We start from the raw sequence: 25,520 nt of genomic DNA, 5'->3' as shown, positions 1-25,520 counted from the left end.
AGCTAGTACTTAACTGCTAGCTCCACTCAATATGTCAAACAGCACAGGGGGAATCTGTTGGTTGCAGTTTAATATAACGCCCTTCAAACTCACTGAAGGCTTGTGCTCCTTTTCACCCATGGGCACCAGGTGTGACAGCTGCCATATTGACTGGAATCAGTCCCAAAATAACTGCTGACTTCTCCATCCCCCTCAAACAATAAACCAGCAGCTGTGACAAAAAAAAAATAAGCAATAAAAAGTTATTGACTACTGGAGCTCTGAGTTATTTTTTCAGGCTCCCTTTTTAACTAGAGGCTAAAATGTGATCTAGCAATGACTTGTTTCACTAGTTCCAATAGTATTATTGCTTCAATAATACAGCTGGGCACAAGCTATAAGCTGAATTGCCTTAAAGGGGAAAGCCCGCCGCATTTAGTATAACAACAACATATTTTATTTTTTTTAATTTTTATAGTTATTTAAGTTTGCTTTCCAGCTTTGAATTGAAACTGACTGCCATGTGATTGTGAGGATCACTCACCGTTTAGCTGAACTTGTGTTTGAGTATCATCCTCATCTCAAGCTGCTTTTCATTGACAGGGTCGTTGCCCATCGGAATCATTTAGGAATATAATTTTCTGCCAAAAAATGAAACCCAGTAGCAAAGTTGTTTAGATTGCTTCTATCTCTAATGTAATAAACTTTCATTTGAAGGTGGACGACTCTTCTGCAATAAACAAATTGATGTACACAGAATGAGTGGAAGAAATATGGGGGTAAATTTATCAAAGAGTGAAGTTCCGCCACTAGAGTGAAATTCCGCAGCTCTCAATTCATTTCTATGGATTTTGAAAGGCGTATTTATCAATGGGTGAAAGTGAAAGTTCACCCTTTGATAAATACGCCTATAAAAATCCCATAGAAATGAATGGAGAGTGGCGGAATTTCACTCTAGTGGCGGAACTTCACTATTAACTTCACTCTTTGATAAATATACCCCTAAGAATAAATAGGTAAACCAAGAACATGCTTAAAGGAGAACTATAGCTTAACTAAAGAAGTAGCTAGAAATGTTGTACTTTACGTTTTGTGCTTCTGTACCAGCCCAAGGCAATCACAGCCCTTTAGCAGTAAAGATCTGTGTCTCCAAAGATGCCCCAGTAGCTCCTCGTCTTCTGTTCTGCTGATTCACTGCACATGCTCTGTGCTACTGTCACTTGTTCAAATTAGAGACAGACTCAAAAGATACTGTAGTAACAGAAAATACATGTTACAATATAAAACTGATTAGTAATTAATACAGATAATTACTACATGTCAGCTCAGAAACCAGTGCAATTAGCATCAGAATTTAATAATCAGCCCTGTAGTATCAGCTTATATTACAGACAAACATCATTTTCTGCTTGATAGTTTGCGACGACCCCTAAGCTTAGCTTCTCAACAGCTGCTCAGAGCCCACTGAGCATGTGAGTGTCACAGACACTTTCCAAGATGGTGACCCCCTGTGACAAGTTTAAAGGGATACTGTCATGGAAAAACATGTTTTTTCCAAAACGCATCAGTTAATAGTGCTGCTCCAGCAGAATTCTGCACTGAATCCATTTCTCAACAGAGCAAACAGATTTTTTTATATTCAATTTTGAAATCTGATATGGGGCTAGACATTTTGTCAGTTTCCCAGCTGCCCCAGTCAAGTTAAGTTTCTAACTTAATTGGCTTTTGGAGAGACCAGAACAGCCGCAGCAGCAGATAAAATACTTTTGTAACAATTTGAAGAAACGCAAATAAGTAATTGTAACAATATAAGATAACAGGTCTCTTCATTAGCAAAACTGTAATAACTGAAGAAAAACATAGAAATATGTTCAAACTTTCATAACCTGCCAAATTTTGTAAAATGAACATGGTAATTAGGGGTGTGGCCACGAAAATGGATGTGCGGAAAAAAAATTGCCACGTTACGCGCGCCAACTTTATTGTCCCTCTTTTTATTTCCAAAATGTTGGGAGCTATGTCCTATACATATGAATGGTGCACAAGTTAGGGGATCAGTGTGGAGATGCCTTGCCCTGCCCCTCTTGGATCGCGCACTGACTTTCTCAGGAAGCCCTACTTGTCTCAGGAAGCAATTTACTAGGGAAACAATGTTATTATGACAATGAGAATTTTAATATCCAACATTCATTTGAATTCATATTCCTTAACAAGTGTTTGGGGCGCAGGGCTTAGGAGGCAGCATTGGACTACCCACCTTAGACAGCAATGTCCTGAGATGCTCCTCTGGTGTTATTACTCCCATGGCAGTCCATCAGTACCACAATTGGAAGCCTTTTCCAGCAATTCAGGATTTCAATTTTCTGGAGGGGCCTAGCATGAACCTCTATGCCAGGGGTCCCCAACCTTTTTTACCCGTGAGCCACATTCAAATGTAAAAAGAGTTGAGGAGCAACACAGGCATAAAAAAGTCCTTTGGGTGCCAAATAAGGGCTGAGATTGGCCATTTGATAGCCCCTATGTGGAATGGCAGCCTACAGGAGGCTCTAGTTGGCACTATACTTAGTTTTTATGCAATTAAAACTTGCCTCCAAGCCTGGAATTCAAAAATAAGCCCCTGCTTTGATGACACTGAGAGCAACATCCAAGGGGTTGGAGAGCAACTTGTTGCTCACGGGCTACTGGTTGGGGATCACTGCTCTATGCCTACCTGCTCTCACCCTAGGGTTGCCACCTGTCCGGTTTTGACCCAGACAACCCGGTATTTTGAAGGGCTGCCCAGGTCAAAACTTCCTGCCCGGTTTTCCAAATAAGAAAAACCAGGCAAGATTCCCCATGACTGACACGGCGATCGGGCAATTGCCGCATCACAGCACCATCCCTTCATGTCACAGACGGCCCCCTCGACATTACAGCCCCGCCCCCTGTCTGGTCCCAACCGGGGGAAAAGGTGGAAAAGGGAAGCAGCCCCCACGGTCCAGGCCAAGATATCTGCTTCCTGTATAATTACACCACTGTTGTGGGACTTTTGTTCCAGTCCTGTCTGCACATGCTTTTGAGATTCTTGAACTCATGGTTTCGACTATTAGCCTTATTCTGACTGCTCTTGAAACCCAGATTCAATTTGAGAAAATCTGACCTTTTAATTGAATTCCATAGTTTCCCATGCATCCAGATTTAATTCAATGAGAAAAACATCTCTGTTTATCACATAAAACTTCACTGAAATCTATGGGGGAAAAAATGGAACTGAATTAGGAGTTTTTTCCTGCTAAAATGGAATCTTGCCCATAAGTACAGTTGGTGCCAATCCCTGCCGCTAACTCCGGGCGAATAGGGGTAGAGGCGGTGACATCACTGGGCAAGACAGTGACGTCGCGTGGCAGTGACATTACAGGGCATTGAAGTGATGTCACAGGGCAGGGTTATGGCATGGCAATCGTTGATTGGCTGATCGATGCATCAACATCGGAGCATCCTCCCTGGCTTTTTAATATGGAAAACTGGGCTGTACAGGTCAAAACCAGACAGGTGGCAACACTATACATAAGTTGTGATAAACCATAAAATAAAGTTTTCTCAATAAATTGAATCTGGCCCTTAGTTTGTATAATAGTTTGAAGCTAAGGTTGAAGCACTGGCAAGAAAACAGATCCTAAAGTCACACTGACACTTTCCAGATTTTACAGGAATGTGTCTGTTTAAAGGCAATATTGGTGCTGACAATTTTAAACGAACCCTAGTTTCCCATCCCGTACCCCTTTATCGTTCTATGTTGAACAAATATGTAATTAACACTGTGCAATTGGTCGATTTAAAAAAAAACTTGGACAAACAAAACTAAGGAATTTTCGCTAGAGTGTCCAAGGCCGGCAGAGCTTCTAAAAATGGAACAAGGCCCTTTGCAATGAGCCCACGCCAGCAGAGGGACGTGAATAAAGCTGCTCCAGAACAATAACAAATAAGGGTTTTAGAATGTCAGCTTCTTACATAGTCCCATTGCAGCCAATAGGCAGTAAAAATTACAGATGATAATTAAATATGTAAATACTTGTCATAATATTTTGCATTTGTTTTAGAATTCCCCGTGTGGTTTCTAGGGTGCACATTCTACTGTGAGTGATGTAAGACAGAGATGGCAGACAGTAAGTATACATACTGCACAGAAGTCTAAGCTGACACTCAAGCTGGCTGCCAGTGGACCCTGAAGTGCCTCAGATACGTATAAATATTTATATACCAGCAGCAAGCGTCAGTTCTAATGTTCTGCTGAACAAGTTGGCCAGGATCGTGGTTCGGTGTCCAGGGCTTATGAAGTAGCTCCAGTTTGCATTGTGTTAGGCTGAAAGTATTTTAAAAATAAAGCTAAATGCATGTGCCCCAAAGTGTCAGTAACACTGAAGTGACGTGCCAGTGCTGGAATAAGCTTCCCACTTCCCAGAATATTGAGGTAAGGGTCCTTAAAGGGGTGGTTCACCTTTAAGTTAACTTTTAAAATGTTATAGAATGGCCAATTCTAAGCAACTTTTCAAATGGCCTTCATTTTTTTTAAAGTCTCTGAAATATTTGCCTTCTTCTTCTGACTCTTTCCTTCTTTCAAATGGGGGTCACTGACCCCCATCTAAAAACAAATACTCTGTAAGGCTACACATGTATCATTAGTGTTGATTTTTATTACTCATCTTTCGATTCAGGTCTCTCCTATTCATAATCCAGTCTCTTATTCTAATGAATGCGGGCATGGTTGCTAGCGTAATTTGAACCCTAGCAACCACAACGCTGAAATGGCAAACTGGAGATCTGCAGAACAAAAATCTGAATAACTCTAAAAAACCCTTTAAAGGGCATGTAAAGGCAAAAAAATAAAATCCCATTTTTAATTTCTTTAATGAAAAAGAAACCTATCTCCAAAATACTTTAATTAAAAAATATGTATCGTTTTTATAAGAAACCTGACTGTATGCAGTCAGTGAAATTCTCCCTTCATTTACTGCTGTGGATAGGAATTGTCAGATGGTCCCTAACTGCTGAGCAGGGAAACAATCATACTTATGAACAGCAGGGGGAGCCCCTGCCTTACTTCCCAGCCATGCAGAACTCAAGCAGCTTTGTTTATGACGATCCCTAAGCAGCCCAGACCACACTGAGCATGTGCACAGTCTTAGTCTTGCAAAGATGTTTAACAAAGTTACAAGATGGTGACCCCCTGTAGCCAACTTTGAAAGCATAAATTATTTGTTTGATTAGGTTTGTGGTGCAGTAAGTTCATGTTTATATTTAGTATACAAAATACAGCATTTCTAGCCTTATTCTATTTTAGACTTTACATGCCCTATAAGGGGTTGCTCACCTTTGAGATAATTTTAGTATGTTATATTATCGCCAGTTCTAAGCAACTTCTCAACTGGTCTTTATTATTTATTTATTTTTTAATCGTTTTTTTAAATTATTTGCCTTCCTCTTCTGACTCTTTTCAGCCTTCAAATGGGGAACACTGACCCCATCTAAAAAACGAAATGCTCTGTAAAGCTACAAAAGTATCGTTATTTTATCGCTTTTTATTCCTCATCTTTCTGTTCAGTTTAAAGTTAGCAACCATTTAAGTGAAATGCGTTGTGTCTGAAAGTAAAATCAATTTATTTAACTGAAACGTCAAATGGTGTCAGAAAAGAAATGGAAGGAATACTGTGTGTAACATGGTGCTTTAACGGTTCCTGGAAACCCTGGGCCCAGGGATTAGGAGGGAGACATGGATTCTCTTATAGCAGGAGATAATAACTGTCACACATGTGAACCAGGTAACCCCTGTAGATGGAACACAGCTATTTTACAGTGAAATATACTGTTTATATAAATGGGGAAAGCGCAATAAACATTATGACTAATTTCATGGAATTGGCCCCTAGCACAGACGTTCTCCTCAAGCATTATCTCTGCCAAGTGCATTAACTCTTTGTCTCTGCAGCACAAGAAACATCTAATTCCTTTGCACACTGTGAGAGCTTATTGGCCTTGGGAATACAAGGCACTAGCAATGCATGAATGGCCATTATAGAATCACAATCACAGGGCTCATTTATAAACACACTATGATAAAAGTGCAATATTTCAACACAGATCCCCATACATTTTGTACCCACGTTGCAGAGTTTTCCTCTAGAATTCCAGCTTCATTAGACTAAATAGCATGCACTGCAGCTTGCATGTGATTCACCACCTTGGCTGCATGTTAGTCTCCTCTTTGGTAAAACCCACACAAGTTGTGTATATGTATAATTAGATCTTAGAAGATCTGTGTGCAAATGGAGTTCCTTCCAGCATGTGGCATCAATAACACCATCCTTATCCAATTCCCTGGACGCAGGTCAATTGTCTAATTCCAGGCAGTGTCATTCTTGCTACTAAAGCAAATAAAGTTCTGTCTTGCATAAAAAAAGAAATACACTCGAGGGATGAAAACATAATTATGGCTCTTTATAGGTCCCTGGTGAGGCCTCATCTGGAGTATGCAGTGCAGTTTTGGACTCCAGTCCTTAAGAGGGATATAAATGAGCTGGAGAGAGCGCAGAGACTAAGTGCAACTAAACTGGTTAGAGGGATGGAAGACTTAAATTATGAGGGTAGACTGTCAAGGTTGAGGTTGTTTTCTCTGGAAAGAAGGCACTTGTGAGGGGACATGATTTACATTTTACAAGTACATTAGAGGACATTATAGACAAATACAGGGTCAGACTGGCCCTGCGGGACACCGGGAAAAAAACAGGTCGGGCCCAACCCTCACGGGCCCCCGTCGGCCAGACCCCTCTCCCGATATTGGGATTGTATAAAAAAAAAATTTAGTCGCAGTGTGCATCCGCTGTGCTCCGGATGGTGCCGAACAGCGCATCACAGAAGGGGGGGGCGGGGGTGCGGGTATTGGGCCCTGGATAGCAGTCCAGGTGGGCCCCCGAGCCCTCCAGTCCGACCCTGGACAAATAGCAGGGGACTTTTTTACCCAAAGAGGATCACCGTACCAGAGGCCACACCTTCAGACTAGAAGAAAAGAACTTTCATTTGAAGCAACGTAGGGGGTTCTTCACAGTCAGGACAGTGAGGTTGTGGAATGCACTGCCGGGTGATGTTGTGATGGCTGATTCAGTTAATGCCTTTAAGAATGGCTTGGATGATTTCTTGGACAGACATAATATCCAAGGCTATTGTGATACTAAACTCTATAGTTAGTATAGATATTGAGAGTTGTGTGTATGGATGCTGGGTTTCATTTGGAGGGGTTGAATTTGATGGACTTCGTCTTTTTTCAACCTGATTTAATTATGTAACTATGTGTGTAGGCTAAGGAAACCTGGATTTACCAGCAGGTCAGACAATTCATTCCCAAATCACCCCCTTGAAGTAGCAACTATAAATTGCTGCCCACCTTGCCATGGCCTGCTACTCCAATGAGGAGACCAGTGTGCCAATCTAGTTGGGGGACAGGGGAACATGCTGCCTTGATATTCTTGATACACTCAGTAGCTAAAGGAGCACTTGTGTATTACAGCACAGGAAGCCAAGTTGGAACTTTTTCTGCCGTAACCAAAGCAATGTGGAAAATAAACAGGGCCTGTATCTTGTACAGGCCCATTGGACTCCTCACCCCAAATTATACTAAAAACTCAGTTGCATTGCTTTTACTGGTTTACTGTATGAATGCAGATTTCTGATTGGATACTATATAGAAGTACAGAGGTTTTTACTTATTTACTGCTTGTATACAGAATACAGGTGTGGGACCTGTTATCCAGAATGCTCAAGTTTTTCCGGATAACTGCTCTTTCCATAATTGGCATCGCCAAACTTTAACCCATCTGCTTAAATAATTTAAACATGTTTACGGATAACAGATCCCATACTATCGTTGAGCAAATTTTGCACCTGTTACTCCTTTAGTCCCCATTGAGAAATAGCACAAAGTAGCATAACCCCTGGTTTGGAGTGGAGCTCCTGAGCTCATATTAAGATCACTTGTGGTGAGAAATAAAAGCATTCTGTGTGAAGAAACAGGTTATTGTCCGCTCAGGTTAGGAAAGAATCCCATCAGTTACAATGGTGGATATACTGTAGCCAGAAGGATTCTTGTCACACAACCATTCAGTGCTCTATCAGATAAAGCCACTGTTACCTGCTGAATAAACTGCACCTAAGGATTGAACAAAGGAACTCTTGATGACAAATGGAACACTGTACTGTTGTTGCCTCTAACTTCAAGTGAGACTCCTCCTGAGTAGCCTGAATTTGTAAAATAAAGCACCCAAAATAGCCACACTTCATATCCCTAAAGCAGAACTGTATCTTCCTTGCTGCAGGGGCGTGAAATGGGTTTCATTGCTTTGGTGAGGATGCCTTAGTGCAGTGATCCCCAACCAGTAACTCGTGAGCAACATGCTGCTCTCCAACCCCTTGGATGTTACTCTCAGGGTCCTCAAAGCAGGTGGGTTTTTTTTAATTCTAAGCTTGAAAGCAAGTTTTAATTGCATAAAAACCAAGTATAGTGCCAAGTAGAGCCTATTGTAGGCTGCTAGTCCACATAGGGGCTACCAAATAGCCAATCACAATCCTTATTTGGCACTCCAAGGGACTTTTCCATGCTTGTGTTGCTCCCCAACTGTTTTTACATTTGAATGTGGCTCACGGGTTAAAAAGGTTGGGGATCCCTGCCTTAGTGGATCAGAAAGGTCTAATGAAAATCAGGATATTAAAGGAACAGTAACACCAAAAAAGGAAAATATAATTTACTGTTGCCCTGCAGTGGTAGAATTAAAGTGTCTTCTTCAGAAACACAACTGTAGTTTATTTAAACCAGCTAGCGTGTAGCCTTGGGAGCAGCCATTCAAGCACAGGATACACAGTAGATAACAGATATGTTCTGAAAAATCCCATTCTGTACTGCAGAGCTTATCTGCTATCTGCTATCTGCTGTGTATCCTGCGTCTTTTCTCATTTTTCAGCTTTGAATGGCTGCCCCCATGACTACACAGCAGCTTGTTTATATAAACTATAGTAGTACTTATCTGTTATCTACTGTGTATCCTGTGCTTGAATGGCTGCCCCCATGGCTACACAGCAGCTTGTTTATATAAACTATAGTAGAGTTTCTGAAGTAAATAAACCAGTTTAACCAGTGCAGAATAACACTGCATTTTATTTTCATTACTTTAAAAGACTTTTAATTTTTGGTGTTACTTTTCCTTTAATCACACATGCTACAATAGGAGCTATGTAGGAATGGTGGAATGGCTGAGGGCGGAGCAAATCATAACAGGTTGGCGTGTCAGCAGCTGTGGGTATATGTTCTACATGCAAAGGCAGCTATGGTTGTAAGGCTCATCATATGTTTATATCAATTCACCCTGTACTTTGTCCCTTGTACCATATTCAGAAAAGCAGAAACAACAAGAACTTTGGTGCAAGTATTTATTGAGTATTGTGTTGATCGTGTCTTTGAAAATTTCAGGATTCAGATTTCAGCATTCAGCCATATTGCATTTGGTTAGTTCCTACAAGTTAAAAATAAGGAAATGTTTTAAGATGGAGAACAGAGGTGGGAAGTCCCAGACAAAGAGAGGAAGAGAGAGAGTTGACACCAATGTTTTAAGCTGGCCATAGATGCAAAGATCTGATCGTACGAATCATCGTACGATCGGACTTTCCCATCTCCCGACCCGCCACTAACCATTCAGATCAAAGTCTTACCAGTCATATTAGTTAAAGAACAGATCAGCAATGTTCCGCCCCTGACAGCAATCGTACGATATCTATGTCCAACCAAAGCTAGTGACAGTCTCCCACTGAAAATCGTACGATCGGCAATACACGCAGAGATATTATCGGCAGCCGACAGAAATTTTCTAACCTGTCCGATCGACCAAACGACCGATCTCCACCGGACGAAAAATGTCGGGACTCTCCACACACGGTCCGAAAATCGTACGAATCCTCGATTCGTACGATCAGATCTTTGCGTCTATGGCCAGCTTAAGTTCGGTTGAGACAAGATATGTTTTGTCGAGACACTAGCAAATTCATTAGTGTCAGCTAAATCAAGGGTTTTTTTTCAAGGGGCCTTACACTTAAAATATGATTAGACAGAGTGTGAAAAGAGATGACTATGTAAGTAGAGGAAGGGGGTAGGAGTAGGGGAAGAAGAGATAGAGGGTTTTACAGAAGTGATATGGTAGTGGTAGTGGTGAAATGGGGAGAAGAGGTGAATATTTAACTTCAGGAAAGGTAAAATGGCACTGGAAGAAGGTGAGGTGGAACTGGAAGAAGACTTGACAGGGTATTTTACAGAATATTGAAGAACAATAAAAAAAGAACTTCTCTTCAGCAAAGATCAGATTCTACATTCTTCTGAAGTCAAAGTAGGAAAGGGGTTAATACTTTATATACAAGGAACTTTGAGTGGGAGAACTCTGCTTTATGGAGATGGACATGAAAGACTTGGAATTCTGCTTCACAGACAGTGGGAGAAAGCCCTGATTTTAAAGAACTAAACCATAAAAATGAATATGGCTAAAAATGCCACATTTTATATAATGAACCAGTCTACACTAAACTAAAGTTTCTCAATAGCAGCAATGATCCAGGACCTCACAGGGGGTCACCATCTTGGAAAGTGTCTGTGACGCTCACATGCTCAGTGGGCTCTGAGCAGCTGTTGAGAAGTTAAGCTTAGGGCTCGTCACTAATTATCAAGCAGAAAATGAGGTTTGTCTGTAATATAAGCTGATGCTACAGGGCTGATTATTAAATTCTGATGCTAATTGCACCCGTTTCTGTGCTGCCATGTAGTAATTATCTGTATTAATTACTAATCAGCTTTATATTGTGACATTTCTATTCTATGTGTACTGTATATTGGGAGTGTGTCCCTAAGCTCAGTAAGTGACAGCAGCACAGAGCATGTGCAGTGAATCAGCAGAAAAGAAGACGGGGAGCTACTGGGGCATCTTTGGAGACACAGATCTTCCTTGCTAAAGGGCTGTGGTTGCCTTGGGCTGGTACAGAAGCAAAAAAGAATCAAATGTACACCTACTTCTTTGGTTAAGCTTTAGTTCTCCTTTGAGGACTAAACCATAAGAATGTGGCCAAAGAAACATGAGAGCAGAATGAATGTGTTGGTGGTGAAAATAGTGAGAGGTTTGTGTTGTTATTGGTTGGTTTTATGTGTAGGAAGAACGTAAGACAAATGAGGTGAATGGAGACTATGTTAAAAAAACATGAACACTGATTTGTTCCATTTCCCTCTGTTTTTTTGGCAATGTGCTTTTATCCTGCCATCACGTCTGGCATCCCTCATTCCTCTTTTATGTTGTGACTATTTCTCACATATTATTTCTCTTGCTTCTTCATCTCCACTCTCTTCAGCTGTCTCCCTTCTGCAGTAATGTTCTCTCCATTTATCTTTCTTGCGCAAACTCTTCCATTTTCTCTATCTACTCATATAATACATTTCTTTCTCCTATTCTATTTCATGCATTTTGCTCCTATCTGATTTGCTCTTTACATTTGTACTGCTTTTATTATTTTTGCCATGGGCCCTGGTGTCCTGTTTTCCACTCAGGTTTTCCCTCTTCTCTTGCATTTCCATATTATTTAGCCCTCCTTTCTCTAGATTATGGTTTGACTTGCTCCTTGCTCTAGGAGGCAGTAATGATTCATTTATGAATAGTAAGTGAGCCCTTAGGTCTTGGTATGATGGTGTCAGTTGTCTGGAGACAAGGAGGTTTTTATGTATACTGTATATACTGTATATTAAGATTTGTTTTTACATTAGATGAAATCTGAAGTCGTTTCCTATTGATCCTGGTTATAGTACCAACAAGGACCCTTCTCTATGTCACGAAAAGGGGTTGTTTTTTTAAAAACCTTAAAGAGGTAGTCCACCTTTAAAGGAGAAAGAAATTCCCATTTACTTGGGGTGCCAAATGTTAAGCACCCCAAGTGAATGTATTTAGTTACCTGAAACCCTGGGCCGGTGCTCCTCTCAGCAGAAAACTGCCCCGGCCTGGGGTTATTCCAGAGGAGCGATCCTCTTCTGGCTTCTTCTTTATTCAAATTTCCCTGGCAGACGCATACACAGTAGAATGAAATAGACGGCTTTTTAGTAAAAGTTCGGCTTTTCACTTTAATACGCATGCGCAGCCACGAGAAGAAAGAAGAAGCTGGAAAAGGATCGCTCTATGGTGTTCGCTGGAATAACCCCGGGCCGGTGCCGTTTTCTGCTGATAGGAGCTCCGGCCCAGGCTTTCAGGTAAGTAAATACAATCACTTGGGGGTGCCTAACATTTGGCACCCCCAAGCAGGTCCGGACTGAGAATTAAAATAGGCCCTGGCATTTCAGGTACACAGAGGCCCAATCAGACCACACAGAGGCCCAAACAGCTCCCACCAGCCCACTAAATACTGACTTTCTATGGGACCTTATAGCAGCCCCTCTGGCATTTGCCAGAACCCACAGATTGTCAGTCCGGGCCTGCCCCCAAGTACAACTTTCCTTCTCTTTTAAGTTAACTTTCCAGCTTTCAAATTGGGGTCACTGACCCTAGTAGTCAAAAATCTCTTGACCTGTAGCTACAATGTTATTGTTACATTTAAATCACTTACCTTTCTATTCAGATTCTATCCTTTTCATGCTCCAGTCTAGTTGCTGCCTTGTTGCCAGGGTAAATTTGATACTAGCAACCAGATGGTATCTGAAATTCCAAACTGGACAGCTACTGAAGAATAAGCAAAATATTTCTAAAAACAAACACATAAAAATGGAGACAAATTGCCTGTGAATATCACCATCTATTTTATACTAACAGTAAATTTAAAGGAGAAATATTATGTAAAAAACAAAAATGTACCAGTGCATTTGACTCTTTTAGACAGGGCCAGACCCACAATCCTGGTATTTAAAAAAAAAAAAAACAGAGCGAAGCACCGTCTGCGCAAGGAAGGCAGCGTACGGCGCAAGGAAGGCAGCGTACGGCACGGTGCGGAGCAGCAATGGGGGCGGGGGACCCTGGACAGCAGTCCCGGTGGGCCCCGTGCCCCCCAGTCCGACACTGCTTTTAGATATAGAAGTAATGTAATTAAAAAAGTTATGTTTCTGGTTAGTTCATTGTAAATTTCTGAAAAATCCCTACTAGTCCTGCTCATCTGTTCCACTTCCGGCTCGCTGTATTCTCTGACTGTGCAGGGGAACCAGCGGCACTCAGCTCACTGCACTGTAGGATAGGAACCAATCAACAGCTAGGCTGACCTGATAGGGAACTGAAGCCTCTCTGCGCTTGTGTGACTGCAGGGCTGTGATTGGCTGTCCCCCTCTTACTGTGCTTCTGGCAAGGACCCTTAGGACAAGCCCACCCCTCATTTAAAACACAGACAGGGACCAGTGAACATCTATAGGGAGCTCCAATAAAGGCAATTTTTAAAGATAATTATAGTTTTTAGCCCAAAGTAAAACAAACACCATATATTATACATAATTACCTACAAAATACGTTTTTTTTTAGTTTATCCTATATGTCTCTTTAAGGGTGATCTACCCCATCAATATTACAATTTATCTTTCCTGAACATGTTGGATGGTGTCAATCCATATACTTTATTATGGAGATGTGCTTGCTATATTTCATGTGTAAAGCTCTTATGAAAAGGCAGTTATATCGCCCACCTTTAGCAGATCAGGCAATGTTGTGGTCGACTATACCCAATGGCATAACCAGAAGATAGCAGGCCTCACATATACTGTAACTAACTGGTCCAGGAAATATTGGACAGCTCCGATATACCATTTTACATTCTTAGAAATGTAAAGCTGAATTTCCCCTTTAATATTGGGAAAGTAAACCCTGCAGAGCAAGTGCTTATTCTCTAGCAGCCACGCACGTGCATTTATACTGCCTAGAAAGTAAAAAAAAGCACAGAGTTCATCACACAAAAGTCCATTTATTTCATCTCACCAAAAACAAGGACAATTCAAGAATAAATTACAGCATTAAATTACCTTCTGCATATTATTATTACTTTTATATTCAGTACTTTACAAAACCAGTACCATATTTTTATATAATGCAAAATCCAAAAATATATATATTTATATATTTATATCTGTGTGCTAGAGGTGCAGCCTCTTTTCTGTGGGGCTGCACTACATAACCTCATTATCCCTTTCCCTGATAAATAAGCACAAAGTAATGTTATATTAACGTGGCACTTGCTCATTACCCCCCGGGGCAGACTTTCTCCACTGCTGGTTCTGCCTCGGAGTTTCATTGACACCATACTCTGCTGCCTGTTGTTTCTTATCTCTGGAATGCCCATTCTCTAGAAGCATATTTATGCTGTGGGGTAGAGAGGATTTCACCTTGGAACCCCAAATTAATTTACAGATCTGTCTCTATTGCGGCACAAGGCTAAGGACATCTGGCATTTGTCCTGGGACAGTCCCAAATTCTTCAGAACAAAATGGAATGGAGCTTCATGGAAAGGGGTGGGAACAGTGCAGAGTTGGGTGGGCTTAAAGCAGATCGGCGCAAAAGCAGTGAGGCCAAAATATTCCTTTTCCACTTGGGTCAAAATTACCCAACTTACCCTTTATTACATGCCGACTTTCAATTATTTCCAGTTTAATACAGATCCCCATGGTAAAGACCCAACTTTGGGAACATATTACCCAATCCTTCCCATTATGGACACTCTTTTCTGGCTGAGCAGCGTTTCCTACTTAGAATGAAGTTTTCCTTTCCCTAGTCTCCTTGGTTAAAGAGCTAAATAATATGAAAGAGATGCCCTCTCAGAAGACTTAGCTGAATGACTTTATACCTTATATGTAATCCTACCAGGTTCAAGTAGATCTGAATATTTCTGCCATTGCGTGAGGGCAATTTGTTCAAGGTTGCTCCTCCAAAATGAGTTTATTAGTGACAAAACCATGTCGTAGAGCAACACGGGGAGGCACATTTAACAAGGGTCAAATTTAGAATTCATGTGAATTTTGTTCAACTCCCACAAACTCCCATAAATTCAAAATGCGACTAGTCGAAATTTATAATTAAAATCAAATTCTTCCAACTTGGACAAATTTAAACGACTTGAAAACTCGAATCGAATCGGATCAAACTCGATTTGAGTTTTGTCTCCGAAACAAACTGGAATGTCAAGAAGGCTGCTGATCCCTGGACCCTTTCCTATTGACTTAAACAGAAATTCGGCAGGTTTTAGGGGGCAAATAGTCTAATTAGAGGACCAGATTTTTGGATAACTTCCTAGTTGAGTTTTGACCGTAAAAAAATTCTAAAATTTGAATTTGAATTTTCAATTCGACCCTTAATAAATCTGCCCCTGTGTGTAAGTTTCTGCATAAACCATTTCCATTGCATTTAAAAGTGAAACTGACAATTTTCCATTAGCCGTGCCCCTGTGATTCCCCTGGGGGGGCGATGGGGACATTAAAGGGATACTGTCATCGGAAAACATGTTTTTTTTCAAAACACATCAGTTAATGGTGCTCCTCCAGCAGAACTCTGCACTGAAATCCATTTCTCAAAAGAGTAAACAGATTTTTTTTATATTCAATTTTGAAATCTGACATGGGGCTAGACATATTGTCAATTTCCCAGCTGCCCCCAGTCATGTGACTTGTGCCTGCACTTTAGGAGAGAAATGCTTTCTGGCAGGCTGCTGTTTTTCCTTCTCAATGTAACTGAATGTGTCTCAGTGGGACATGGGTTTTTCTTAGATCTACCAGGCAGCTGTTATCTTGTGTTAGGGAGCTGTTATCTGGTTACCTTCCCATTGTTCTTTTGTTTGGCTGCTGGGGGGGAAAAGGGAGGGGGGTGATATCACTCTAACTTGCAGTACAGCAGTAAAGAGTGATTGAAGTTTATCAGAGCACAAGTCACATGACTTGGGGCAGCTGGGAAATTGACAATATATCTAGCCCCATGTCAGATTTCAAAATTGAATATAAAAAAATCTATTTGCTCTTTTGAGAAATGGATTTCAGTGCAGAATTCTGCTGGAGCAGCACTATTAACTGATTCATTTTGAAAAAAACATTTTTTTCCCATGACAATATCCCTTTAAAGAAAGCCATTCCATGAACACATCCCTCAATAGGCTCTGCCACAAAAAAGTGTCCCGGTAGTGCAATAAGTTTAGGAGAGCACTTCTCTGTTTCTTGAGGAAATTTTCAGTTGACTTTACATTTCTATTTAATACGATAGTATGCGCAATGTGAGATCAATGATTTTCAAATCTATGTAGAAAATATTGAGCAAATTGGAATCGGCTCTGGGTGGATAAGCTAAAGCATGGACTGCGGATGGACCCCATTCTCATGTCTGAGGAGCAGTTGACTGACACAGGTCACATGTCCTTAATTACAGTCCATTACATACATTTTAGGTCACATTTTAAAAGTAACATGCAAAGAAATACTATTTGATCCAACACTATAGGAACAGCACCAATGGGAATTCCCTGGTATCATGCTCTTAAGGTTGGTTGAAACAGATACAAACTGGTCATGCTACACAATCGGCACTAATGTAAAGGCAATAAATACAGAATATGCATGTTTCTTCAGTAAGACCAGATTGTATAAATGTTTTCATGTGAGCTACAGGACCTGTTATCCAGAATGCTCGGGACCTGGGGTTTTCTGGATAGGGGGTCTTTCCGTTATTTGGATCTTCGTAACTTAAGTCTACTAGAAAATCATGTAAACATTAAATAAGCCCAATAGGCTGGTTTTGCATCCAATAAGTATTAATTATATCTTAGTTGGGATCAAGTTCAAAAAAGGAAATCATTTTTTTTAAAAAATTGTAATTATTTGGATAAAATGGAGTCAATGGAAGATGGCCTTTCTGTAATTCGGAGCTTTCTGGATAATGGGTTCCCGGATAACAGGTCCCATACCTGTACAATTTTTTTTTCTCCATCACCCAAGCCAAATATTATGAACTTAACAAAGTCATAAACATTTACAATAAATTTATATTATTCCTAGCCACACTTGGGGGCATGTTCATAAAGGCGTGTTGACTATTTTACAGTGATAATAAGGTGTAAAAATACATTGAAGCCAATGGGGCAAAGAAATGCTGCCATGTAAAAAGCTGTAAAAAAAAAACCTACTGGTGCTCAGCAAAATCTTTAAATGCCCCTTTACCAAACAATACCTCTTTTCACAAGAGAATTATACACTGAGCTACACATACACATTTAATTACACAGGTGTATAACTATTTAGACACCGTTATAAATAATAACCCCATGGCGTATAACAGGAGATGCGTTGTAATGTATTTCCAGTAAATTCCTTTCACCCCTAAAGCTGGACATAGACGCAAAGATCCAATCGTACAAATCATTGTACGATCGGACTTCCCCATCTCCCGACCTGCCACTAACCATTCCGATCAAATAGAAAAGTAGAAAAGAACAGATCAGTCGATGTTCTGCCCCTGACAGCAATCGTACGATATCTATGTCCAACCAAAGCTGGTAACAGTCTCCCACTGAAAATCATACGATCGGCAATACACGCAGAGATATTATCGGCAGCCGACAGAAATCTTTTAACCTGCCCGATCGACCAAACGACCGATCTCCGCCGGACGAAAAATGTCGGGACTCTCCACAATCGGTCCGAAAATCATACGAATTCTCGATTCGTCCGATCAGATCTTTGCGTCTATGGCCAGCTTTAAACCTACTCAGTGCTTTCTACAGGTATTTCCTACTGGGATGATAGAAAGCTTGTCAATTTGATATCACAATTGAAGGAAAAAGTAATTCCAGATGACTTTTTTAGCACTGTTTTCTCACTAATGACAAAAACCTTATAGTGTTTACATCTGTCAACGTGCAATTGGCTCTGCAGTATATTAAAAGAATTCCCAAAATGCACCGTAGCTCATACAGGCAAAATTCCAAATAACTAAATGGAAAAGGATGTCCTTCTCATTCATTATTATTATTGTGCTTCTTTTAGGGGGATCTACTGGGTGAGATAAGTGAAGAATTGTGTTATATTGGAGATACTGTGCCTCTACATAACCTCTAATTTCTAGTAGTACAAATGGGAATAATTGCTGCCAATCTCCATTAAAAAAATTGTAATTATGAATAAAGAACACAGTCTGAGTGTTGTCTGCAGTGTCTTACTGATTAACATATGCTTCTCACAATACTGCCTCTCTCTACCTTTATTAAGGCTTCATATATAAACACACATTATGCAAGGCAGTGCCGATCCCCAGGGACAGAGAGAGCTTTCCCTTTAAAGGCAAGCTTATATTTATATATGAGGCAACATGTCCCTTTAGAGAGGGAGAGTTGGACAATACACGAAGGGGCAGATTTACATAGGGTCGAATATCGAGGGTTAATTAACCCTCGGTATTCGACTGCCGAATGTAAATCCTTCGACTTCGAATATCGAAGTCGAAGGATTTAGCGCAAATAGTTCCATCAAACGAAAAATCTGTCGATCGAACGATTAAATCCTTCGATTCGAAGTATTTTAATCCATCGATCGAACGATTTTTCTTCGACCTAAAAAATTGATAGAAAGCCTATGGGGACCTTCCTGTTTTAGGTGGCGAAGTAGGGGGTTGAAGTTTTTTTTAAAGAGACAGTACTTCGACTATCGAATGGTCAAACAGTCGAACGATTTTTAGTTTGAATGGTTCGATTCGAAGTCGGTCAAAGTCGAAGCTCGAAGTAGCCAATCCGATGGTCGAAGTAGCCAAAAAAATTTTGTTTTTTATTCTTTTCCTTCACTCGAGCTAAGTAAATGGGCCCCCTAATGTAGAGCTGTGTACAGTAAGTCTGGGCACAAGGAGCATATTCTCTATACAGGAGCTAAAAAAAGAAGATGATGTGTAACATCTGGAATTACTTTTATAGTCTTATTACTGATTAATGTGTGGCCGTCTCACACGAGAAAACACCGTACACTGTGGGTCTTTGCTTCTATTCTGCACTGTCAGGGTTGCTTTTTTTTTTTAATATCCACATGCCTCAGGTATACTCCCAACTACTCCAGCTGAAAAATACTGAAACAAGTCGTAAAGAGTGTTGAAATACACCAAATTTAATGCCACGATCGTGTAAAACCATACACACTGTATGTATAAGGCTGTAAAAGTATTTTATGGGAATGTGGGGCCTAGCCATGTATGGACTGTACTTATGCCATATATTTTACACAACGGTATAAATAGTCTCCCTAATGTCATATACAAACAGGAGTAGGCGCTTGTGTTCAGTGAGAATATTTCCCCCAGTAAATGAACATGTTTAGAAATAATTCTATTGCAATTTATTTGGAGCCACGGCACTTAGCGAGAATTAGGCCTGGTCTTTGCCTTCCTCAATGAGGTTTTGTTCATTCCCGGTCTAGTGTTTATCCATTCCTACCACAATTTACAGGGCCACTGGCAAATGTACTTAATTATTTCACTATGGGCCCGGGCACTTTCTTGCTGCAGACACAGTTCTTCCTTTCTTCCTGCTCTGCTAGTGACGCACAGTTAGGGGCTGTTGTTTGGTCTAGCTGAAAACACACAACTGCCTCTTATTTTAAAGAAGACAGAAGGGTCACTATGTAACATTCTCTGATGAGGATTTAATGAGCCTGAGTGAAAGTTTAATTTACCCTCATCATGCAGGGATGCAATACCAAGACCTTCAAGCTGCAGTGGAACTACAATTAACTGATAACTGATGGGGGTGGATGGAGGGCCAAATAATGGCTATTGCTTACAAAAATAAATATATGGGGTTGTTCACCTTGGAGTTAACGTTTACTATGATATAGGGAGCAACATTTTGCAATTGATTTTCATTTTCTATTATTTGTGGTTTTTCAGTTATTTAGCTTTTTATTCAGCAGCTCTCCATTTTGCAGTGTCGGCAATCTGGTTGCTAGGGTCCAAATTACCATATCAACCATGCCTTGATTTGAATGAGTATATGGAATATAAATAAGGGACGGTCGAAACAGAAAGATGAGTAGTAAAACGTCTAATAAATGTGTAGCTTTAGAGAGGATTTGTTGTTAGAGGGAGTCGGTGACCCCCTTTTGAAAGCTAGAAAAAGTCAGGAGAAGAAGGCACATAAACTATAAAAAATAAATAATGAAGACCAATTGAAAAGTTGCTTAGAAATGGCCATTCTATAACACACTAAAAGTTAACCTGAAGGTGAACCACCCCTTTAAGTCTGTTAATGCAGCTCTAAGCACTTAAGAGTAAACAGTTTCAGACCTTCCTCTATTGAGACATATATAATATAGGGATGCACAGAATCCAGGATTCGGCCTTTTTCAGCAGGATTCAAATTCGGCCGAATCCTTCTGCCTGGCCGAACCGAATTCTAATTTGCATATGAAAATTAGGGGAGGGGAGGTAAATCGATTGACTTTTTGTTACAAAACAAGGAAGTATAAAAAGTTTCCCCTTTCCCATTAGGATTCGGATTTGGTTCGGTATTCGGCCGAATCTATCGCAAAGGATTCGGGGGTTCGGCCGAATCCAAAATAGTGGATTCAGCGCATCCTTAATATAATATAAGTACAGTATCACTGGCCGGCTGCACTACGCATCTATATATGTCCCCATATAAATGGCTAAGATGTTCGATTAAGCCAACATTCTTATAGGATATGATATGTCTCTACAGACGACAGTTGATCGGCTACAGAGATTCCATTCAGGTGTTTTTAGCCACAATTCCAATCATACTCAGAAATACACTGGGGGATTTAGTATAATTGGGAGTGTAGTTTGGGTGGACTGTATTATCATCATGCCTGCTGAAATCCCACAGATCACCAGCATGTAGGGATGGGCGAATTTGACCCTTTTGTTTCGCCAAAGTTAAAGTCTATGGGCGTCAAATTTTTATGGGCGTCAAATTTTTTTGACGCACGTCTTTTTATTTTGACGCACGACGCCATTCGAGTCTATGGGCGTCAATTTTTCGGCAAAACAAGGCGACAAAATTCGATTTAAGGTGGCTCCACTTGTGCATCAGACATTTTAGTGATGAAATATATATATATGTAACACAGCAGCCTCTACAAATCGTAAAGGTCTGTGCCCACTTCTGCCCATGGGTCACTATACCCTATCCGGCCAGGCTATGCCAAGTTGATCTCTGCTCTCACTGCATAACCCTAATACATTTGTGGTAAAGACCAGGATTTACCCTGAACCATTTGTAGCTAGGTGTGAATTGAATATGGCGACAGAACCGCACTTATACATGGGCTCAAATGCCTGTGTATAACTTTTTATGACCAACATATAAGACAAACAAAAATATTTTATAGTGTACACCTGCGAGGTTAATAGGTTATATTTAACCCCTGCTATGTCCACAGGACACAATCCTAATATAATATTTCTCTTTGAATGGGAGACACCGGTAAGTTTAAGCAATATATTCTATTAACAGTAAGTGAGCAGGTATGATAGCGATTATACATTTCACATTACTTGCCTGACAGTAGCAAGGGACAGTCTTGTTTATAGAAGAGAGGACAGCACGTTATGACCCCTCTCTAACCAGAGAGCTGCAGAGCACAACACAGTTATTTTGTAAGGTCCAAGGAGACTGGAAAATGTATTTTGGTGCCAAGCCCTGTAACTGCTGCTGCTTTGGATGTAAAGTGGATTTTTTAAAAGGGGCAACACCCCCAAAACATCTGCACAAGGGATGATTGTGCACATGAAAGCAACTTAGAGCAGCAGGGTGGGTTAGACACAGTGCACTTTAAATGACTTTTCTTTAACCTATTACAATAGATCTCAGTTTGTGAGCCTTAAAGAAGCATCTTTGCCTTGAACACTATTTAGAATCTCGATATACAGGTCATGCTTCTGCTTACCCAGCTCCCGTTAGGTGATGCACTGAGTAAATCCATGGTTTCATAGAGCTGCAGCACAGTACCCCCAGCATCTACCCCCTCCCTGCTAATGAATCATCCCATTGGCAAAACAAGCACAGTCCACTCTGTGTCAGTGAGCAAAATTTTTCCACATCCTGCAGTGACAAATGCATTTCCCTGTTGCAATAGATCATGCCTTTTATCATGTTCCTGTGCTTCACACGTGTGTTGGGCTGTCCATGAAGGGGTCAGTCTTTGCAACCTGGAGGGTTAGAGGTGGTGGCTTGTAAGGGCAGCTCCCCAAACTACAGGGGACACCTAGCCCTCCCTGGGGTTTCCCTCGAGTCCTGGCTCCCACTTCCACAAGGCGGCGCTGGCACAGAATGCCTTGCCAGGCCTGCAGTGTCTTGGAGCTCCATACCCATACCCCACTGGTGATACCCACAGCAAGTGACATGAAGATCTTCAGCATAAACACTGCTACACTGGGTATGGAGTGGGGCAAGTTACAGTCTGGTCTGGCGCTACCAGGCACTGCCCTACATGACTCTTCCCGTGCCCTTGAATCCCAGTGAGCCAAATTCAGACGCTCATAAAAACAACAAACAATGATACATGTAGCTGGAACAGTGTACAGAATGGAGAATACTCCAATTTTAACCATTAGCTTCTCCAGCTTTTCTGTGTTGGTACCTCCTGTTTTCATCACTCTCCTAATGTGGAAAAGGGCAACAAATCCCGTCAGAAGAAATGATGTGCCAGTCACCAAATAGCAAGAGAGGGGCACCAGCACAAAGCCAGTCAGGGCACTTGGATCTGACCCCCCAACATAGCAGAGACCTGTCAGTTCATCTCCACCCACTTTACGCATAGTTAAGATAATAATGGTTTTAATAGCAGGTATCCCCCAGGCGGCTAGGTGGAAATAGCTACCATGGGACTCGATGGCTTCATGGCCCCACTTCTTGCTAGCAGCCAGGAACCATGTGAGAGTAAGCACTACCCACCAGAGTGAGCTGGCCATACCAAAGTAATACAGGATGAGGAAGACAAGTGTGCAACCACTGCTCTCCAGGCCCTCTCGGATAAGATACCGGGCACCTCCTTCCTGATCACAAGCTATGCTAGGTGCCCCAGCAGCGGCACGTATAAGGAAGGCAGTCGAGTAAACATTATAGCACATGCTTAGAAATATTATGGGTTTCTCTGGATACTGGAAACGCTGGGGATGTAGGAGGAAAGTAAAAACTGTGAAAGCAGTGGAAATAAAGCATAGACCAGACCAGGCCGCCATCCATACCAGGGCAAAGTCCTTGTCTCCAGAAGACCAATACACGTCCACTCCAGGGATGCATCTTGGAGCACATACACCGCTTCTCTCCACATACATGAACTTGTCAGGGTTTGCACAGCGGCTTGAAATGCCTATCCCAGGACCCGATGGACGTGGAGGTCGCGGAGCAACAGGCAACATGCCGTTGCCGTTGGTTGGAGGGTCTCCGTTTGTGGCGTTCTCAGGAGCTTCCATGCACAGAGCATGTGGGTCGTTTTTGCTGGGAAGACGGTTACAGTCCAAGGATTCTGGCCATACATACTGGAAGCTTTCCATGATCGGGGCACACTTTTGCCGCGCTGCCTCACACATAGGCTTGCAGGCTGGGATGGAGCTGGACACCTGCTCAGTACACATAGGAGCATAAAGAGAGCACAGAAAGAATCTGAGGTGCACATGACAGCCATACTCTACCAGAGGGGCAAACTCCTGAAGCTTTGCCGCCGCTTCTTCTTGAGACTCGTGACCCACATAGTTGGGCATTCTGGTCATGTTGTAGCCAATACCCTGGCACATGGGAATCTGTATAGGCTCACACTTGGCTTCTCTCCCCCTCTCCCCGTCGTACAGCCCAATCTCGAGCGTCGAAGCCGCAGCCAGCAGCTGCCACACAAAAGCACAAGTGCAGAGCAACGGGAGACGGAACATGGCGAGGGACGGTGGAAGTTGGGCACAGGCGTGCAGGAGACAACTGTAAACGCAGGAGGGGGGGAGAGAGGGATATGGACAGACGACTTTATATCCAGCTGTCTGCTCGGAGCAGGGCACAATACATTCCAGGAGAATGGCTGTGGGATCAGCTTTCCTCGCTTACAACAGGGGATACAAACTGCTACTTATTCCCTTACGGAAGCCCTTCCATGTCCATGCTGGCGTGTGTGAGGAAAAGCAAGAGGCAATGTGGCTGCTCCAGCAGCTGTATCATACATGCCAGTGATAATAATAACAGAGCTGTTTATTTCTAGGGGAAGCCAATCCCCCCTCCGAAGCCTTCATTAGTATCTTCCAGCGCTGTTAAAAGTCACACATGGACTGAGGCATATAACAGAATAGGGAGCTTATTCTCTCCAGCAGCTCTTCAGTCACAGGTCTCCTGTGTGAGGAGATGTTCAGCACAAGTGCAGCGCTCCCCCTCTCTCTCTCTTCGCCGGCCAGACAATGCGAGGCTGGGAAGCGTCTGCGAGACTGACAGGGATCTAGAGGCGGCACATTGGGCAATGGAAACAGAAACAGCAGCGCGAACACAAAGGGCACAGGGGGTTAAGGACGGCGAAACCCCGCCCCGGCCGACTGGAGGGTGTGCGCCGTGCTTAATGCTTTGCTGACACTACCCACCTCTTTAGCAAAGGGAATCGCGGGGCGGAGCCTCAGCCGTAACCACGCCCACCTATGTCAAAGGGGCGCGGCTTGCTTAAAGAAACAGCGAGCCCCATTCAAATGGAGTGAATTTAATTTGCAAAAATTGCAAGAATAATATTTTCCAAGTCATGTCAACCCCCCCTCGTTGGCAGCCATAACAAAGCCAGGCTTTCTGCTGCTTCAGCGATATATATATATATATATACACACACACACACACATATCCCTCTCTTTTTCTATGTAGAATGTCCATATCTGTGCGAGCGAGAGGAGGGAGAGTGTGGGGAAATTACACACACACACCTTGTTGATTTGAAATAGCAAAAGGGAAAAATCTTGGGTTGCAAGTATAAACCGCATGGAATAAGAAGCTCAGTGTTATGTCTCTCCTTCCGCCGGCGCTTTCATTTCGCTCGGCTCCTACATGTGTGTACCCAGGGCCGCCATTAGAAATCACGGGGTCCCGTACAACAACATTTTCAGGGCCACCTGAGCCCTGCCCACCCCAGGCCCCACCCCAGATCCCGCCCACTCCACACCACAGTTAAAAGACCACGCAGACATCAGCGCTAAAAAAAAGTAACCCCCCCCACGCACACAAGTTAAAAAAAGCCATTGATGGTCAGGGCCCCCTTATAAGTTAAAAAAAAACTGTGGCGCCAGGGCCCCCCATAAAAGTTTTTTTTTTTAAAAAAACATTGGTGCCAGGGCCCCCCTCTGTGGCCCCCAGAGAATATTTTTTAATAAAACATTGGTGGCAGGGGCCTATAGAGTATTAAAATAATACATTGGTGGCCAGGGGATAAAAAAAAAATGAACTTCAACTTCGCCTCCTTTCATGACTTCGGGTCATTTCGCCGCTTCAGGACTTCAATGTAAGCTGTTTTTGTGACCTAGGGTTTTTTCTCTGGTTCA

General features: G+C 42.0%; 1 protein-coding gene across 1 annotated transcript; it reads right to left on the bottom strand.

Moving 5' to 3' along the window:
- Nucleotides 1-20,502: 20,502 nt before the first annotated feature.
- On the bottom strand, nt 20,503-24,731 carry fzd9.S (frizzled class receptor 9 S homeolog). Its single transcript, XM_018249052.2, has one exon. The coding sequence runs from the start codon at nt 23,892-23,894 to the stop codon at nt 22,131-22,133; it is 1,764 nt and encodes a 587-aa protein (XP_018104541.1). The 5' UTR covers nt 23,895-24,731; the 3' UTR covers nt 20,503-22,130.
- Nucleotides 24,732-25,520: the final 789 nt, after the last annotated feature.

The sequence above is a fragment of the Xenopus laevis genome, chromosome 2S (assembly GCF_017654675.1).
Source record: "Xenopus laevis strain J_2021 chromosome 2S, Xenopus_laevis_v10.1, whole genome shotgun sequence".
NCBI classification, from domain to species: Eukaryota; Metazoa; Chordata; class Amphibia; order Anura; family Pipidae; genus Xenopus; species Xenopus laevis.
This window is presented reverse-complemented; position numbering and strand designations above follow the sequence as displayed.

Bases quoted from the DNA above. Each gene is read 5' to 3' on its own strand.
- fzd9.S (XM_018249052.2), bottom strand. From the start codon at position 23,894: ATGTTCCGTCTCCCGTTGCTCTGCACTTGTGCTTTTGTGTGGCAGCTG.